Genomic DNA, 20556 nt, shown 5'->3' with positions numbered 1-20556 from the left:
GTAGAAATCTAGTGCTAGGAAACATATAGTTAACAGTAACTTTTTCTTTTTTTTTTAACTTTTAAATTTAATTTACTAATTAATTGACGCAATGTCAATTAGAGGGTGCAGTGCTCTGACTGTGAGATGTGGCAGGTCCGGGAGGCTTCCAGCGTCCCGGATGGCTTCATCTGCAGAAAGTGCACCCAACTGGATCTCCTCACAGACCGCATGGTTCGGTTGGAGCAGCAGTTGAATGCACTTAGGAGCATGCAGGTGGCGCAAAGCGTCATAGATAGCAGTTATATAAATGTGGTCACACCCAAGGTGCAGGCAGAGAAATGGGTGACCACCAGAAAGGGCAGGCAGTCAGTGCAAGAATCCCCTGTGGTTGTCCCCCTCTCGAACAGATATAACCCTTTGGATACTGTCGGGGGGATAGCCTATCAGGGGAAAACAGCAGCAGCCAGAGCAGTGGCACCACGGCTGGCTCTGATGTTCAGAAAGGAGGGTCAAAGCGCAGAAGACCAATAGTTATCGGGGACTCTATAGTCAGGGGCACAGATAGGTGCTTCTGTGGGTGTGAAAGAGACTCCAGGATGGTTTGTTGCCTCCCTGGTACCAGGGTCCAGGATGTCTCCGAACGGGTAGCGGGCATCCTGAAGGGAGAGGGCAAACAGGCAGAAGTCGTTGTACATATTGATACTAATGACATAGGCAGGAAGGGGCATGAGGTCCTGCAGCAGGAGTTCAGGGAGCTAGGCAGAAAGTTAAAAGACAGGACCTCTAAGGTTGTAATCTCGGGATTACTCCCTGTGCCACGTGCCAATGAGGCTAAAAATAGGAAGATAGAGCAGCTCAACACGTGGCTAAACAGCTGGTGTAGAATCATAGAATCATAGAATTTACAGTGCAGAAGGAGGCCATTTGGCCCATCGAGTCTGCACCGGCTCTTGGAAAGAGCACCCTACCCATGCCCATACCCCCACCCTATCCCCGTAACTCAGTAACCCCACCCAACACTAAGGGCAATTTTTGGACACTAAGGGCAATTTAGCATGGCCAATCCACCTAACCTGCACATCTTTGGACTGTGGGAGGAAACCGGAGCACCCGGAGGAAACCCACGCACACACGGGGAGGATGTGCAGACTCCGCACAGACAGTGACCCAAGCCGGGAATCGAACCTGGGACCCTGGAGCTGTGAAGCAATTGTGCTAACCACTATGCTACCGTGCTGTAGGAGGGAGGGTTTCCGTTATCTGGACCACTGGTAGCTCTTCTGGGGCAGGTGTGACCTGTATAAGAAGGACGGGTTGCATCTAAACTGGAGAGACATAAATATCCTGGCCGCGAGGTTTGCTAGTGTCACACGGGAGGGTTTAAACTAGTATGGCAGGGAGATGGCACCGGAACAATAGGTCAGAAGGTGAAAGCATTGACGGAGAACTAGGGAATAGGGCCAGTATGGCTCTGAGGCAGAGCAGACAGGGAGATGTAGCTGAACACTGCGGGTCTGGTGACCTGAAGTGCATATGTTTTAATGCAAGAAGTATTATGGGGAAGGCAGATGAACTTAGAGCTTGGATTAGTACTTGGAACTATGATGTTGTTGCCATTACAGAGACCTGGTAGAGGAACGGACAGAATTGGCAGCTAAACGTTCGAGGATTTAGGTGTTTCAGGCAGGATAGAGGGGGATGTAAAAGGGGTGGCGGAGTTGCGCTACTGGTTAGGGAGTATCACAGCTGTACTACGGGAGGACACCTAAGAGTGCAGTGAGGCTATATGGGTAGAGATCAGGAATAAGAAGGGTGCAGTCACAATGTTGGGGGTTTACTACAGGCCTCCCAACAGCCAGCGGGAGATAGAGGAGCAGATAGGTAGACAGATTTTGGAAAAGAGTAAAAACAACAGGGTTGTTGTGGTGGGAGACTTCAACTTCCCAAATATTGACTGGGATTCACTTAGTGCTAGGGGCTTAGACGGGGCAGAGTTTGTCAGGAGCATCCAGGAAGGCTTCTTAAAACAATATGTAGACAGTCCAACTAGGGAAGGGGCTGTACTGGACCTGGTATTGGGGAATGAGCCCGGCCAGGTGGTAGAAGTTTCAGTAGGGGACCATTTAGGGAACAGTGACCACAATTCAGTAAGTTTTAAGGTGCTGGTGGACAAGGATAAGAGTGGTCCTAGGGTGAATGTGCTAAATTGGGGGAAGGCTAATTATAACAATACTAGGCGGGAACTGAAGAACCTAGATTGGGGGCGGATGTTTGAGGGTAAATCAACATCTGACATGTGGGAGGTTTTCAAGTGTCAGTTGAAAGGAATTCAGGACTGGGATGTTCCTGTGAGGAAGAAGGATAAATATGGCAAATTTCAGGAACCTTGGACAACAAGAGATATTGTAGGCCTCGTCAAAAAGAAAAAGGATGCATTTGTCAGGGTTAGAAGGCTGGGAACAGACGGAGCCTGTGTGGAATAGAAGGAAAGTAGGAAGGAACTTAAGCAAGGAGACAGGAGGGCTAGAAGGGGTCACGAAAAGTTATTGGCAAATAGGGTTAAGGAAAATTCCAAGGCTTTTTACACATACATAAAAAGCAAGATGGTAGCCAGAGAAAGGGTTGGCCCACTGAAGGATAGGCAAGGGAATCTATGTGTGGAGCCAGAGGAAATGGGCGAGGTACTAAATGAATACTTTGCAACAATATTCACCAAAGAGAAGGAATTGGTGGATGTTGAGTCTGGAGAAGGGTGTGTAGATAGCCTGGGTCACATTGAGACCCAAAAAGACGAGGTGTTGGGCGTCTTGAAAAATATTAAGGTGGATAAGTCCCCAGGGCCTGATGGGATCTACCCCAGAATACTGAAGGAGGCTAGAGAGGAAATTGCTGAGGCCTTGACAGAAATCTTTGGATCCTCACTGTCTTCAGGTGATGTCCCGGAGGACTGGAGTGTAGCCAATGTTGTTCCTTTGTTTAAGAAGGGTAGCAAGGATAATCCGGGGAACTACAGGCCGGTGAGCCTTACGTCAGTGGTAGGGAAATTGCTGGAGAGAATTCTTCGAGACAGGATCTACTCCCATTTGGAAGTAAATGGACATATTGGTGAGAGGCAGCATGGTTTTGTGAAGGGGAGGTCATGTCTCACTAACTTGATCGAGTTTTTCGAGGAGGTCACAAAGATGATTGATGCAGGTAGGGCAGTGGATGTTGTCTATATGGACTTCAGGAAGGCCTTTGACAAGGTCCCTCATGGTAGACTGGTACAAAAGGTGAAGTCACACGGGATCAGGGGTGAGCTGGCAAGGTGGATACAGAACAGACTAGGTCATAAAAGGCAGAGAGTAGCAATGGAAGGGTGCTTTTCTAATTGGAGGGCTGTGACCAGTGGTGTTCCGCAGGGATCAGTGCTGGGACCTTTGCTGTTCGTAGTATATATAAATGATTTGGAGGAAAATGTAACTGATCTGATTAGTAAGTTTGCAGATGACACAAAGGTTGGTGGAATTGTGGATTGCGATGAGGACTGTCAGAGGATACAGCAGGATTTAGATTGTTTGGAGACTTGGGCGGAGAGATGGCAGATGGAGTTTAATCCGGACAAAAGTGACGTAATGCATTTTGAAATGAAATGAAAATGAAATGAAAATCGCTTATTGTCACAAGTAGGCTTCAAATGAAGTTACTGTGAAAAGCCCCTAGTCGCCACATTCCGGCACCTGTTCGGGGAGGCTGTTACGGGAGGGTCTAATGCAGGTAGGGAATATACAGTGAATGGTAGAACCCTTGAGTATTGAAAGTCAGAGAGATCTAGGTGTACAGGTCCACAGGTCACTGAAAGGGGCAACACAGGTGGAGAAGGTAGTCAAGAAGGCATACGGCATGCTTGCCTTCATTGGCCGGGGCATTGAGTATAAGAATTGGCAAGTCATGTTGCAGCTGTATAGAACCTTAGTTCAGCCACACTTGGAGTATAGTGTTCAATTCTGGTCACCACACTACCAGAAGGATGTGGAGGCTTTACAGAGGGTGCAGAAGAGATTTACCAGGATGTTGCCTGGTATGGAGGGCATTAGCTATGAGGAGCGGTTGAATAAACTCGGTTTGTTCTCACTGGAACGACGGAGGTTGAGGGGCTACCTGATAGAGGTCTACAAAATTATGAGGGGCATAGACAGAGTGAATAGTCAGAGGCTTTTCCCCAGGGTAGAGGGGTCAATTACTAGGGGGCATAGGTTTAAGGTGTGAGGGGCAAGGTTTAGAGTAGATGTACAATGCCAGTTTTTTACACAGAGTGTAGTGGGTGCCTGGAACTCGCTGTCGGAGGAGGTGGTGGAAGCAGGGACGATAGTGACATTTAAGGGGCATCTTGACAAATACATGAATAGGATGGGAATAGAGGGATACGGACCCAGGAAGTGTAGAAGATTGCAGTTTAGTCGGGCAGCATGGTCGGCACGGGCTTGGAGGGCCGAAAGGCCTGTTCCTGTGCTGTACTTTTCTTCTTTGTTCTTTGTTCTTTGAGGGTTTGTCTACTGAGCCAGTGTGGGTGGAAGTCAGAAACAAGAAAGCAGCACAGTTTATTGGGCATTTTCTATAGACCCCCCAATAGCAGCAGAGAGATAGAGGAACAGATTGGACGTCAGATCTTGCAAAGGTGCAGAACTAACAGAGTTGTTGTCATGGGTGACTTCAGCTTCCCTGATGTTGACTGGAACCTCCTTACTGCAAATGGTTTGGATGGAACAGATTTTGTCAGGTATGTACAGGAATTATTCCTGACTCAATATGTAGATAGGCCGAATAGGGGAGAGGCCATATTGGACTTGGTGCTCGGCAACAAACCAGCCAGGTGTCGGATGTCTCGGTGCGAGAGCATTTCGGTGACAGTGACCACAACTCCTTGACCTTTACCATAGTCATGGAGAGGGGTAGGAACAGACAGTATGGGAAAGTATTAATTGAGGGAGGGAAAATTATACTGCTATTAGACAGGAACTGAGGAGCATAAAGTTGGAACAATTGTTCTTGGGGAAATGCACAACAGTAATATGGGGGTTGTTTGAGGAGCACTTGCTGCGAGTGCTGGATATTTTTGTCCCACTGAGACGAGGAAGGAATGGTAAGGTGAAGGAGTCTTGGATGACAAGAGATATGGAGCATCTAGTCAAGAGGAAGAAGGAAGCTTCCGTAAGGTTGAGGAAGCAAGGATCTGGCACGGCTCTGGAGGGTGACAATGTAGCCGGAAGGAACTCAAAAATGTACTGAGGTACTAGAAGGGGACATGAGAAAGCCCTAGCGGGAAGGATTAGGGAAAACCCCAAGGCGCTCTACACTTATGTGAGAAATAAGAGGATGATCAGAGTGAGTGTAGGGCCAATCAGGGATAGTGGAGAGAATTTGTACCTTCGAGTCTGAGGAGATAGGGGAGGCCTTAAATGAATATTTTGCTTCAGTAGTCACGAGAAAGAGGGACCTTGTTGCTCATGAGAACAGCGTGAACCAGGTTAATAGACTCAAACAGGTCGATCTTAAGAAGGAGGATGTGCTGGAAAATTTGAAAAGCATCAGGATAGATCTGTCCCCTGGGCCTGACAGGATATACCCAAGGTTACTACAGGCAGCAAGGGAGCAGATTGCTGCGCCGTTGGCGATGATTTTTGAGTCCTCACTCTCCACTGGAATAGTAACGGATGATTGGAGGGAGGCGAATGTTGTTCCCCTGTAGTAACCTTGGGTATATCCCTGGGAATTACAGACCCATCAGTCTTACGTCTGTGGTGAGCAAAATATTGGAAAGGATTCTGAGAGATAGGATTTATGATTATTTAGAAAAACATAGTTTGATTAAAGATAGTCAGCATGGCTTTGTGAGGGGCAGGTCATGCCTCACAAGCCTCATTGAAGTCTTTGAGGATGTGACGAGACACATTGGTAAAGGTCGGGCAGTGCATATGGATTTCAGTAAGGCATTTGATGAAGTTCCCCATGGTAGGCTCATTCAGAAAGTTAGGTGGCATGGGATACAGGGAAATTTGGCTGTCTGGATATAGAATTGGTTGGCCGAAAGAAGACAGCGAGTGGTAGTGGATGGAAAGTATTCCGCCTGGTGGTCGATGGCCAGTGGTGTCCCGCAGGGATCTGTTCTGGGACCTCTGCTCTTTGTGGTTTTTATAAATGACTTGGATGAGGAAGTGGAAGGGTGGGTTAGTAAGTTTGCCGATGACACAAAGATTGGGGGGACTTGGAGATAGTGTTGAGGGCTGTTGCAGGTTACAACAGGACATTGACAGGATGCAGAGCTGGGCTGAGAAATGGCAGATGGAGTTCCACCTCTATAAATGTGAAGTGATTCATTTTGGAAAGTCGAATTTGAATGCTGAATACGGTGTGAAAGGCAGTGTTCTTGGAAGTGTGGATCTTGAGATCAGAGGGATCTTGGGATCCACGTACATAGATCCCTCAAAGTTGCCACCCAGGTTGATCGGGTTGTTGAGAAGGCGCATGGTGTGTTGGCTTTTATTAACAGTGGATTGAGTTTAAGAGCCGTGAGATTTTGCTGCAGCTTTATGAAACCCTAGTTAGACCACACTTGGAATATTGTGTCCTGTTCTGGTCGCATCATTATCGGAAGGATGTGGATGCCTTGGAGAGGGTACAGAGGTGATTTACTAGGATGCTGCCTGGACTGGAGGGCAAATTTTCTGAAGAAAGGTTGAGGGAGCTCGGGCTTTTCTCACTGGAGTGAAGAAGGAAGAGAGGTGACTTGATAGAGATGTACAAGGTGATGAGAGGCATGGATAGAGTGGATAGCCAGAGACTTTTCCCCAGGGCGGAAATGGTTGTCATGAGGGGACATAATTTTAAGGTGATTGGAGGAAGGTATAGGGGAGATGTCAGAGGTAGGTTCTTTACACTGAGAGTGGTGGGTGCGTGGAATGCACTGCAAGCAGAAGGGGTGGAGTCAGAGTCAGGAGGGACTTTTAAGCGATTCTTGGACAGGCACATGGACAGCAGTAAATTGAAGAGGTGTAGGTTTGGTTGATCTTAGATTACGATAAATGGTTGGCACAACATCGTGGTCTGAAGGGCCAGTACTGTGCAGTACTGTTCTTTGTTCTATGTTCCTGGCCCTCATAAGTGACCCACAAACGCGCTGGGTAGAGCATGCTGAACTTCACCCCCTTTTTAAAGAGCACCTTGTTAAAACTCGCCCCTCTTTTGGTCAATTCTGCATCCAAGTCCTGGTAGATACGCAGCTCGTTGCCTTCCCATGAACAGCTCCTCGTCTGCCTGGCCCACCTCAAAATCTGTTCCTTGTCCAGGAACCGGTGCATTCGCACCACCATCGCCCTCGGTGGCTCATTCCTCAGCGGCTTCCTCATAAGCACCCTGTGCGCCCTATCCACCCCCAAGGGTCGAGCAAATGTACCTTCCCCAGCAGCTTCTCGAACATACGCGCCACATATGCACCTGCGTCTGATCCCTCGTTGCCCTCCGGCAGGCCAATGACCCGCAGGTTCTGCCTGCGTGATTTGTTCTCCAGATCCACCACATTTTCTTGCAGCCTCTTCTGGTGGTCCTTCATCAGCCCCGTCTCTACCGCCATCGCGGCTAGCTGATCATCTCCACCGCCTCTTCCACTTTCTGGATCGCCTGGCCCTGGGTTTCCAGTCTCTGCTCCACACAATCAAACCCCGTCTTAATCGGATCCAGGTATTCCATTGTTTGCTGAGCAAATTTCTCCTGGAGAAAGATCACCAGCTGCTCCGTTGACCACTGGGCCGGCAATTTCGGTCCCTGACCCTCTGCCATATTCTCCCATGCCACCGACTCCACTCCCGTCTTCGACCAACGTTCTTTCCTTTTCAGTCCATTTCTGGTCCACAAATCCATGCACTGGTGGGGAAACCTTCTCCCCTACCTCGCCAGTCTCCTGTTTTGTCAATCAAATCCACCATAAATCGTAGAAAAAGGTCCAAAAGGTCCATCATGAGTGGGAGCTACCAAATAAGCAACCGCTCATTCCATGACCGCCACCGGAAGTCCATCTGAAGTGTATTTATTTCAACGCCAGAAGTATAGCAGGTAGGAACATGGAACATCAAAAATACAGCACAGAACAGGCCCTTCGGCCCACGATGTTGTGCCGAACTTTTGTCCTAGATTAACAACAAATTAATCTACATCCCATCATTCTACTGTAATCCATGTACCTATCCAATAGCCGCTTGAAGGTCCCAAATGTTTCTGACTCAACTACTTCTACAGGTATTGCATTCCATGCCCCCACTACTCTCTGGGTAAAGAACCAACCCCTATATCTTCCACCATTCACCTTAAATTTATGTCCCCTTGTAATGGTTTGTTCTACCCGGGGAAAAAGTCTCTGACTGTCTACTCTATCTATTCCCCTGATCATCTTATAAACCTCTATCAAGTCGCCCCTCATCCTTCGCTGTTCTAATGAGAAAAGGCCTTGCACCCTCCACCTTTCCTCGTAAGACCTACTCTCCGTTCCAGGCAACATCCTGGTAAATCTCCTTTGCACCTGTTCCAAAGCTTCCACATCCTTCCTAAAATGAGGCGATCAGAACTGCACACAGTACTCCAAAGGTGGCCTTACCAAGGTTTTGTACAGCTGCATCATCACCTCACGGCTCTTAAATTCAATCCCTCTGCTAATGAACGCTAGCACACCATAGGCCTTCTTCACAGCTCTATCCACTTGAATGGCAACTTTCAAAGATCTATGAACATAGACCCAAGATCTCTCTGCTCCTCCACATTGCCAAGAACCCTACCATTAACCCTGTATTCCGCATTCATATTTGTCCTTCCAAAATGGACAACCTCACACTTTTCAGGGTTAAACTCCATCTGCCACTTCTCAGCCCAGCTCTGCATCCTATCTATGTCTCTTTGCAGCCGACAACAACCCTCCTCACTATCTACAACTCCACCAACCTTCGTATCGTCTGCAAATTTACTGACCCGCCCTTCAACTCCCTCATCCAAGTCATTAATGAAAATAACAAACAGCAGAGGACCCAGACCCTGCTGTACGCCACTGGTAACTGGGCTCCAGGCTGAATATTTGCCATCCACCACCACTCTCTGACTTCTTTCGGTTAGCCAGTTTGTTATCTAACTGGCCAAATTTCCCACTATCCCATGCCATGGTAAGGCAGATGAATTCCAGGCATGTTCCATGTGTCGCTGGTGCTAGTCCATTAACGGTTGTGGAATTGCTCTGGGAACGACGGCAAGTTTCCTGTCATAGAACAGCACCAATTCTGTCCGAGAGTCAGCACTTTGTCTCTTAAATGGAGACTCCTCTCCCATGGGCGGGATTCTCCATTGGCTGACGCCAAAATCGCGAATTGTGATTGGGTGGGGAATAGGTTCCAACGGCAAAATCGCGGCAGATGCTGATTTGACGCCAAATCGCAGTTCTCTAACACCTTGAGAGTGGCATCAATGCTGGTCCAGAACACACGTACAGTAAATACTGTTTGCATGTCATTAACGGTATGATCGGGATTCTCTGGGGCCTCCGCAATTCTCTGACTCTGATGGGCCGAGTTCTCGACAGCGCGGTTTACTTGTAATTTTAAACATCATGAAACTGGCATTGTGGCTGCTGAGGGAGAGAGAGAGGGAATGGAAAATGTCCAAAATCACCATAGTTTGCTGACAGTTGTGCTGTTGGCCGGGGGCTTCTGCCAGCTCTGGGGGAAGTAGCGGGCGGTGGCCAGGGTGTGGGCTGTGGAGTTGGGGTGGATGGGCTTGGAGCACCATTGCCACAGCCAGAAAGGCAGACATGCAGCTGCGCACGCCACTGACAGCTCACTGTGAACTTAGGGCCACAGGTCGTATGGGTATCCCCTCGGGCCAGGAGGCCAACCTCTGGCCCAAGCCGACCCATCAACTGTGTGAGCGTGTTTCGGCACATCCAGTACCAGCTTGTTGGCTGGAATGAGTGTGTGTGGGGATTGTGATGTGTATATGTGGCTGCAGCTTGTCAGCCTCCCAAATGTCATTCATGGATTTGGCGAATCACGCACTTTTTCATTGGAATCAATTGTGTTCCATGTGGCGCCGATGCTAGCCCCTCCACAGTCACTGAATCGGTCCAGGTTCGGGGCCAGTTTTGCTGTTGTGAAAGTCCATGCATTCAGCATCAACACTTAGTCTCAGAAATGGAGAATCCTGTCCCATATGTTTGAACCGGCAAGATTAGATGCTAAGTTTAGTGGCTGGAAGGACAAGGGAGTGGAATGAATAAGGAATTTGTTTTTGGAAGGGAGATGTGTGAGCTGGGAGGAGTTGTCGGACACGTTTGGGCTCCTGCAATCAGAATCTTTTAGGTTTGTGCAGGTTTGTGACTTTGCGTGGAAGATTTTTCCAACGTTCCAGTAGTGCTGCCATCGTCGTTGCTGGCCAATCACGTACACACATACATATGTTCTGGTTATGTCCCGCGTTGCTGAGAGGGTTCTGTCACTTGCGCGGATGGAGGAGGGGTGTACTTCAGGAATTTATGAGAGGATCCTGGAGGAGGATGCTGCATCCCTGGAGGGGATTAAAGGTAAGTGGGGGGAAGAGTTGGGTGTGGAGTGGAGGTTGTGGTGTGGTGTGTTGCTATATTTATCTGGTTATAAATCTAGGGGCTGGTTTAGCTCACTGGGCTAAATCGCTGGCTTTTAAAGCAGACCAAGGCAGGCCAGCAGCACGGTTCAATTCCCGTACCAGCCTCCGCGAACAGACGCCGGAATGTGGCGACTAGGGGCTTTTCACAGTAACTTCATTGAAGCCTACTTGTGACAATAAGCGATTTTCATATGGCGGCCAATATGGTCGCCTTTCTCAATCCTAATTATGTTTATACTTTCAGAGGCGCCAGGTATCTCTCGATACCGCCACAAGGTTCAACCCGAATACCGATCACAGAGCCAATACACCAGTTAGTTAGTTCAAAGTCAATACTATTTATTTACACACACAGTAAGATCTACTCATGCACAACAGTACTACAAACAAAACTATCTGTAACGCTAACGCCTATACTTAACTTTGGGTGCCCACTTAGAGGAAAAATGGCCGTTGTTCGGCTCTGAGGCTGTTGGGTTCGAAGAGGTAAGAGGATAACAGCTAAGGTCGTCCGTCTGGTAGCGAGCGTTGACTTTGAACTTACTTGCTTCTGGTGATGCTGGTGAATGGGCCTCTCTGCTTTGAGAGCCACGTCTGAGAGAGAGAATCTCTCGTGGGGGTTCCTTCTTATACTTGGAGGGGCTTCGCGCGCTTTTAGGCGGGCCTTAAACATGATCCCAATTAATTGGGCAGCTTCTCGATCAGTGTTATCGATCTTGACCAATAAAGGGGTGAGTGCCCTGATGGCTGGGCGTGTCTTAGGTGGCCGTTGGCCTTGCTTTGTTTGTGCTTTTCGGTTGGGGTACTGGCGCCGGGATGTCTGCAACAGTATCGGCTACCTGAGTGTTATTCCTTTGTTCCTCGGAGATGGGCCATATGCTAATCGACCCATAGTTTCAATTCCGTCTGGGAGCTGTTTCCCAAATATACATCCAGGCTCTGTGCCTGCTTGTTGTCTAATATTGTCCACATTTCCCTACATTCTTTGCGAGCGTCCATTTTGTATTCTGGAAGTGGCCATCCCAGGTGGCTACAGGTGTGAAGCGCTGTGACGGGTGACTGCCATATTTTCCTGCGCGAGACTTGGGCATATATAGTTAAAAGTGGTGCACAAGGAGCATCTAACGAGGTCTAGGATGGATCGGCTTTTTATGAGAGTGGAGAACAAATGTTAGCGGTTTGGGAGGGGCCTGGCCAATCATGTACATACATATGTTCTGGTCATGTCCTGAGCTGGTGAGGTTTTGAGTCCCATTCTTTAGCACCATGTCGGTGATTCTACAAATTGATGTGGCGCCCAGTCTCTTCAGGGCTATATTCGAGTTGTCGGACCTGCTGGATCTGCAGGCAGGGGGCGGATGTTTTATCCTTCACCTCGCTGATTGCTGACAGGTGGGTTCTGTTGGGGTGGTTGTCAGCTTATCTGCCTTGTGCCTTGGTGTGGCTGAGGGACCATATGGAGTTTTTACACCTTGAGAAAGTTAAATTCACCATGAGGGGTGTAAATGAGGGGTTCTATAAAAGATGACAGCCGTCCATTTTGTACCATAAACAGCTGGTCATTGTCAGTTGTTGGGGGGGGGGGTGCATTTGTAGGGAGGGATTGTTGTTCCTTTTTGCTTTTCTGTTTATTGTTGTGTATTTATCAAAAAAGGTGAAATAAAAATTTAAGACATTGCTACACAAAATGGAAATTTTCACATTGGAAAAAATGAATGCCATATAATTTCTGATTCTAATTTTATTAATTTGAATTTTACCACAGATCACTGACAAGAGTAACTGTAAACCAGGAAATGCGAAATGAAATAGAGGCAAATCAAAAGGTAGGAATGTTTGTGCCAAAGAAACTGTATAGCATCTCCATGAATCTAAAGAACTGTTCAAATATTTTAAAGTTTGATTTAAAGCTAACTAGAAAATAAGATACGTTAAATAGCTGAGAAATATGAATTTAATCAAAATAAATGCACCCTGGAGGCCATTTAAAACATCCTTTTGAAATCTCTAAATTAATCGCTTGGGGCTGTTTATGAAATCCGAATGAATTAGAACTCTGGCGTCCAATTTCTATTTAACATCTTGAGAACCAGATGATCATTCTGCACAATGCCCTGTTTAGAAGTTTGTTCAAATGTTAGCACTTTGGATAAATCTGTTGATCTTGTTACCATTATTATTTTCACATCACTTAAGCCCGGGTAAGAAAATTAATTACCGAGTACTTATAAGTTAAGCTCTCAGCACAAGATCTGACATGTAGTATACCAGTCAGCTGATTTTTGACAGACATAAACGAATATGGCAGGACCAGGAAGCAGCACTGATACAGTCAGCAATGGACTGGAAAGAGATACAAGGGAAGGGGTCTGAGTTTGACTGGAGTAATAAGTGTACTACATATCTTTTTATTTAAAATTTAGAGTACCCAATTCATTTTTTTTTCTCCAATTACGGGGCAATTTAGTGTGGCCAATCCACCTAGCCTGCACATCTTTGGGTTGTGGGGGTGAAACCCACACAAACATGGGGAGAATGTACAAACTCCACACAGACAGTGACCCAGACCCGCGATCAAACCTGGGACCTCGGCACCGTGAGGCAACAGGGCTAACCCACTGCGCCACCGTGCTGCCCGTGTTCTACATATCTGACCAAAATACAGCCATAGCCAGCATCCATGTAAATAACAACACTTTGATTTGGAGGAAGTGGTGAAATTGAAGGAAAGGTTGTTTAATATGAGAACAAGTTCAGCCAGATGGAAAAGGGTGGTGCTGAGTGGGACTGGTTGGATCTCCGTTCGAAGAGGAAGCAGCAAGCTCTCACATCGTTCTGATGGGGAGTGGAGTTGTGGAAGGTGTCTACGGGGGAGAGTAAACAGTTAGGGCCAGGAAACCAGAAACTGCTAAAGTAATGTAAGGCATTGATACAGATACAGATGTAAATAGGAGGAAACTGAACAAGAAAGGAAGAATAGAGTTGAGGTTAGAAGAAATGCATTCAGTGGGACTGGAAAAGGTTGAAAGAATTGGTCACCAAGGGCAATCATGTTTATGAATTTTGGGAAGGAAGTAGTTTGGGATTGAAGGGAGGTCGCTTGTAATTTTAATTCTCCATCTTGTTTCCATTCTGGCATTTCTCTCCATGGCTTGCTACAATGTTCTAAAGTGCAACATTAAAGGAACAGCACCTCATATTTTGACTTGTGAAAGCAATATTGTGTTCAAAATTTTTGATCATAATCTGTGCTTCCATTATGTTCTACATATTTTTGGTTGGTTTAATCTTGTCTCATTTATTTCCTTATTCCCTCATATTGCATTCCGATCGCTGTTATGTAGCCATTGTTACGACACCCCAGGCTAGTGTGTGGTCAATTCTAGCCCCATAGGCCCCAGAGTCCCAACATAAGTGAATTAAGCAATAATTCATATATAGTTCGAAGATACTTGACCCTTGACTGCTCCAATGACATACAGGTACCAGATTTGTAAGTGAAACACAAGAAACAATTTATTTGTAACATAAACTACATTTCCGATTTAAATTCCCAGGATTTAAAAGGTCCTCGATGTTGATTGAATCATAGAATCATAGAAGTTTACAGCATGGAAACAGGCCCTTCGGCCCAACCAGTCCATGCCGCCCAGTTTTTTACCATTAAGCTAGTCCCAGTTGCCCGCACTTGGCCCATAACCCTCTATACCCATCTTACCCATGTAACCATCTAAATGCTTTTTGAAAGACACAATTGTACCCGCTTCTACTACTACCTCTGGCAGCCCATTCCAGACACTCACTACCCTCTGAGTGAAGAAATTGCCCCTCTGGGCCCTTCTGAATCTCTCCCCTCTCACCTTAAACCTATGCCCTCTAGTTTTAGACTCCCCTACCTTTGGGAAAAGATGTTGACTATCTACCTTATCTATGCCCCTCATTATTTTATAGACCTCTATAAGATCACCCCTAAGCCTCCTACGCTCCAGGGAAAAAAGTCCCAGTCTATCCAGCCTCTCCTTATAACTCAAACCATCAAGTCCCGGCAACATCCTAGTAAATCTTTTCTGCACTCTTTCTAGTTTAATAATATCCTTTCTATAATAGGGTGACCAGAACTGCACACAGTATTCCAAGTGTGGCCGTACCAATGTCTTGTACAACTTCAACAAGACGTCCCAACTCCTATATTCAATGTTCTGACCAATGAAACCAAGCATGCCGAATGCCTTCTTCACCACCCTGTCCACCTGCGACTCCACCTTCAAGGAGCTATGAACCTGTACTCCTAGATCTCTTTGTTCTATAACTCTCCCCAACGCCATACCATTAACTGAGTAGGTCCTGGCCTGATTCGATCTGCCAAAATGCATCACCTCACATTTATCTAAATTAAACTCCATCTGCCATTCGTCGGCCCACTGGCCTAATTGATCAAGATCCCGTTGCAATCCTAGATAACCTTCTTCACTATCCACTATGCCACCAATCTTGGTGTCATCTGCAAACTTACTAACCATGCCTCCTAAATTCTCATCCAAATCATTAATATAAATCACAAATAACAGTGGACCCAGCACCGATCCCTGAGGCACACCACTGGTCACAGGCCTCCAGTTTGAAAAACAACCCTCTACAACCACCCTCTGCCTTCTGTCGTCCAGCCAATTTTGAATCCAATTGGCAACCTCACCCTGGATCCCGTGAGCTTTAACCTTCTGCAACAACCTACCATGCGGTACCTTGTCAAAGGCTTTGCTAAAGTCCATGTAGACAACGTCTACTGCACTACCCTCATCTACCTTCTTGGTCACTCCCTCAAAAAACTCAATCAAATTTGTGAGACATGATTTTCCACGCACAAAGCCATGCTGACTGCCCCGAATCAGTCCTTGCCTCTCTAAATGCTTGTAGATCCTGTCTCTCAGAATACCTTCTGGCAACTTACCTACTACAGACGTTAGGCTCACCGGTCTGTAGTTCCCAGGCTTTTCCCTGCTGCCCTTCTTAAACAAGGGCACAACATTCGCCACTCTCCAATCTTCAGGCACCTCACCTGTGGCTGCCGATGATTCAAATATCTCGGTTAGGGGACCCGCAATTTCCTCCCTAGCCTCCCACAACATCCTGGGATACATTTCATCAGGTCCCGGGGATTTATCTACCTTGATGCGCTTTAAGACTTCCAGCACCTCCTCCTCTGTAATATGCACACTTCTCAAGACATCACTATTTATTTCCCTTAGTTTCCTAACATCCATGCCTTTCTCCACCGTGAATACCGATGAGAAATATTCATTCAGGATCTCACCCAACTCTTGTGGCTCTGCACATAGATGCCCTTGTTGATCCTTAAGAGGCCCTACTCTGTCCCTAGTTACTCTTTTCCCCTTTATGTATCTGTAGAATCTCTTTGGATTCTCCCTTGCATTATTTGCCAAAGCAATTTCATGTCCCCTTTTTGCCCTCCTGATTTCCCTCTTAACTCTATTTCGACAATCTCTATACTCTTCAAGGGATCTACTTGATCCCAGTTGCTTATGTACGTCATATGCCTCCTTCTTCTTTTTGACCAGAGTCTCAATATCTCGAGTCATCCAGGGTTCCCTACTTCTACCAGCCTTGCCCTTCACTCTAAAGGGAATGTGCTTACCCTGCACCCTGGTTAACACATTTTTAAAAGCCTCCCATTTACCAGCCGTCCCTTTGTCTGCCAATAGTCTCCCCCAATCTACCTCTGCAAGTTCCTGTCTGATACCATCAAAATTGGCCTTGCCCCAATTAAGAATTTTAACTCTTGGGCCAGACCTATCATTCTCCATAGCTATCTTAAAACTAATGGAATTATGGTCACTTGTCCCAAAGTGATCCCTGACTAGCACTTCTATCACTTGCCCTTCCTTATTTCCCAAGACGAGGTCAAGTTTTGCCCCCTCTCTAGTCGGTCCATCCACATACTGAATGAGAAATTCCTCCTGAATACACTCAACAAATTTCCCTCCATCCAAGCCCCTAATGCTATGGCTGTCCCAGTCAATGTTGGGAAAGTTAAAGTCCCCTACTACTACCACCCTATTATTCTTGCAGCTATCTGTAATCTCCTTACATATTTGCTCCTCAATTTCCCGCTGACTATTTGGGGGCCTGTAGTACAGTCCTACCAAGGTGATCTCTCCCTTCTTATTTTTCAGTTCCACCCATATAGACTCAGTGGGCGAACCCTCGGATATATCCCCTCTAAGTACTGCCGTGATGTTCTCCCTAATCAAAAACGCCACTCCCCCTCCTCTCTTACCTCCTGTTCTATCCTTTCTATAGCATCTGTAGCCCGGAACATTGAGCTGCCAGTCCTGCCCCTCCCTTAGCCATGTTTCAGTCATAGCTATAATATCCCAGTCCCATGTGCCCGTCCATGCCCTGAGTTCATCCGCTTTGCCCGTCAGGCCCCTTGCATTGAAATAAATGCAGTTTAATGTAGACCTTCCTTGCTCTCTGCCCTGCTTTCTCTGGTCATGCTTTACACACTCTCCCTTCCTGCCTTTTGTTTCTGTCCCCACTGACTTCCTACATCGGTTCCCATCCCCCTGGCACATTAGTTTAAACCCTCCCCAACTGCACTAGCAAACACCCCCCCGAGAACATTGGTTCCGGTCCCACCCAGATGCAGACCGTCCGATTTGTACAGGTCCCACCTCCCCCAGAATCGGTCCCAATGTCCCAGGAATTTGAAACCCTCCCTCTTGCACCATCTCTCAAGCCACGTATTCATCCTAGCTATCCTGTCATTCCTACTCTGACTATCACGTGGCACTGGTAGCAATCCTGAGATTACTACCTTTGAGGTCCTACTTTTTAGTTTAACTCCTAACTCCCTAAATTCAGCTTGTAGGACCTCATCCCGTTTTTTACCTATATCGTTGGTGCCTATATGCACCACGACAGCTGGCTGTTCACCCTCCCCCTCCAGAATGCCCTGCAGCCGCTCCGAGACATCCTTGACCCTTGCACCAGGGAGGCAACATACCAACCTGGATTCTCGTTTGCGTCCGCAGAAACGCCTGTCTATAGGTGATTGGTGGGGATCATTCTTATCCATCAGGTGAGAGAGAATTCAGAGCTTTGGCCTAGCTGCTTAATCAAAACAAAAACTGAAAGCCAACACACAGTCTTACAAAGTGAGGAACATTCCAGAATGATCCCCACCAATCAACATCGAGGACCTTTTAAATCCTGGGAATTTAAATCGGAAATGTAGTATTTGCAAGGAAATGTGGCACATTAGGTTAATCGTTGGTATAACACAAATGTGAATCCAATATGAAAGTTTTTCTGACACTACTCAGGTACTTGCATTCAAGAATAGGTTTAAAACATTACTCTAAAGCAATGCTAGATCAATGTATTCATACGAAGATTCATTTCATACCAGAAGAGAATTCCATTTAGTTTAACAGTGTTCCAATGATATCTGAAGAAAATTTCTATGTAAATAATGGAAGCTGCTCTGCTTTCGCTAAAACTTTAAGTCAAAATGATGATGCAGAATGATGTATATTTTCTAAAAGTGAAATGAAATGAAAAAGTTGTAAATCAAAACCAAACTCAGTATGTTTGGTTTTGATGTTTATACAATTGGAAATTGCATGTTGTGCCAACTAATTATTAAGGTGTCTGCTCACTAAACAGTCAGTGATGTCAGGTTGCATTGAGTTTCACTAGATATTTCGAGAATTAGAAAAGTCACAGCACGAATAGCTGAATGTGATAAATTTAATTTACGATATTAACCAAATGTAATCATTTCTTTAAAAAGTCCATATGGTTTATTTAGTACTTTGCAGAAACTTTGGGACTTCAACCTGGAGATTCAGCTTTGTTTATAAATGGGCTACATATTGATCTGGACATTCAAAATCCATTCAGGTGGGTACGAATGGCCTTCAATACTGTTATATTTATATTATCCATATTTACCAGACATTGCAATCTTTTCTCTTTACCGTTACAGCATGATAGTCAGTTACTTATCCATTAATGTGTGGATTTAAAATGGCCAACTTCGTAGAATCCCTACAGTGCAGACGGAGGCCATTCGACCCTCCAAAAGAGCACCCAACCAAGCCCACTCCCCCACCCTATCCCCTCAGCCACATCTAACCTGCAGATCTTTGGACACTAAGGGGCACTAAGGGGAAAGGTCAAGGATCAGGAGAACTGATCGCGGCGCCAGAACCAACGCATGGTGGGCCTACCGGAGGGAACTGAGGGCAGGAACCCCACGGAATATATGGCTCAAATACTGGGTTACCTAGTGGGGAGAGACAGCTTCCCCAAGCCGTCAGAAATAAACAGAACCCAAAGGTCACTCCGGCAAAAGGTCAAGGCTTAGGAACAACCAAGGGTCATAATCGCAAAGCTAAACCGATACCAGGACTGGGAAAGAATCCTGAGCTGGGTCAGACAGACAAGTTGATATAGTATTGATTTATTGATCTATTCATAGTCAGCATTCCATAGAGACTGTTCCCTCCAGGAAAAACTAGTCCATTCCTCCACCATATCCTACATAATTGTAAGGTATTTTCTTGTATGATATCAAAGCTATTTTATTCCTGTGTTGGTAATAAAGTTTGTTTTAATATACCATGACCCTATTTATGCATAGAATCACTCCTGGAGCGAAGTATCCTACCTCACAGTCCTACAAATTAAATCACTTGCTGTACCTGCTTACTACATTTTTGTGATTCATGTACGATACGTGGGTTTCCTCCGGGTGCTCCGGTTTCCTCCCACAGTCCAAAGACATGCAGATTAGGCGGATTGGCCATGATAAATTGCCCTTAGTGACCAAAAAGGTTCGGAGGGGTTATTGGGTTATGGGGATAGGTTGGAAGTGAGGGCTTAAGTGGGTTGGTGCAGACTCGATGGGCCGAATGGCCTCCTTCTGCACTGTATGTTCTATGTTATACGAGGATCTCTTGGCATTCTGCATTATCTCTCCATTTATGATGGCACTGGTTAGCACTGCTGCCTCACAGCTCCAGGGTCCCAGGTTCAATTCCGGCCTCAAGTGACTGTGTGGAGTCTGCACAAATGGAGAATCCAGCCCCTTATGTCTTCTTCACTTACTTTCCTACCTATCTATGTGTGACAGTAAATTTAGCACCCATGCATTTCATCCGGTCATCGAAGCCTTTAAACTAATATATCAGGGGGGTGGGTACTGGTGGGTACTCAAGCAATAGTTCAGAAGGTGAAGAAATTGAGGGAGAACTAGGAAATAGGGCCATGATGGCTCTGAGGAAGAGCAGACAGGAAGATGTTGCTGAAAACAGCGGGACTGGAGCAGCACAGTGGCGCAGTGGATAGAACTGCTGCCTCACAGCGCCGAGGTCCCAGGTTCGATCCCGGCTCTGGGTCACTGTCCGTGTGGAGTTTGCACATTCTCCCCGTGTTTGCGTGGGTTTTGCCCCCACGACCCAAAGATGTGCAGGCCAGGCGGATTGGCCACGCTAAATTGCCCCTTAATTGGAAAAATTAATTGGGCACTATTAATTTATTTTAAAAAAGAAAACAGCGGGACTGATGGCCTGAAGTGCATATGTTTTAATGCAAGAAGTATAACAGATAAGGCAGATGAACTTAGAGCTTGGATTAGTTCTTGAACTATGATGTTGTTGCCATTACAGAGACCTGGTTGAGCGAAGGACAGGATTGGCAGATAAGCATGCCAGGATTTAGATGTTTCAGGCGGGATAGAGGGGGATGTAAAAGGAGTGGAGGAGTTGTGCTACTGGTTTGGGAGAATATCACAGCTGTACTGCAGGAGGACACCTCAGAAGGCAGCGAGGTAGAGATCAGGAATAAGACGGGTGCAGTCACAATGTTGGGGGTTTACTACAGGCATCCCAACAACCA

The 20556-nt window shown here is 46.4% G+C and overlaps 1 protein-coding gene across 2 annotated transcripts in view; it reads left to right on the top strand.

Moving 5' to 3' along the window:
• LOC140405583 (UDP-glucose:glycoprotein glucosyltransferase 2-like) overlaps positions 1-20556 on the top strand; it is a 401405-nt gene that overhangs the window by 359161 nt on the left and 21688 nt on the right. For both annotated transcript variants that reach the window (XM_072494138.1, XM_072494139.1), the window contains exons 11-12: positions 12401-12461; positions 18467-18558. In XM_072494138.1, the coding sequence (XP_072350239.1) occupies positions 12401-12461; positions 18467-18558 (153 nt within the window). The remainder of the gene's footprint in view (positions 1-12400; positions 12462-18466; positions 18559-20556) is intronic.

This window comes from Scyliorhinus torazame, unplaced genomic scaffold (assembly GCF_047496885.1).
Source record: "Scyliorhinus torazame isolate Kashiwa2021f unplaced genomic scaffold, sScyTor2.1 scaffold_107, whole genome shotgun sequence".
Classification (NCBI taxonomy): Eukaryota; Metazoa; Chordata; class Chondrichthyes; order Carcharhiniformes; family Scyliorhinidae; genus Scyliorhinus; species Scyliorhinus torazame.
This window is presented reverse-complemented; position numbering and strand designations above follow the sequence as displayed.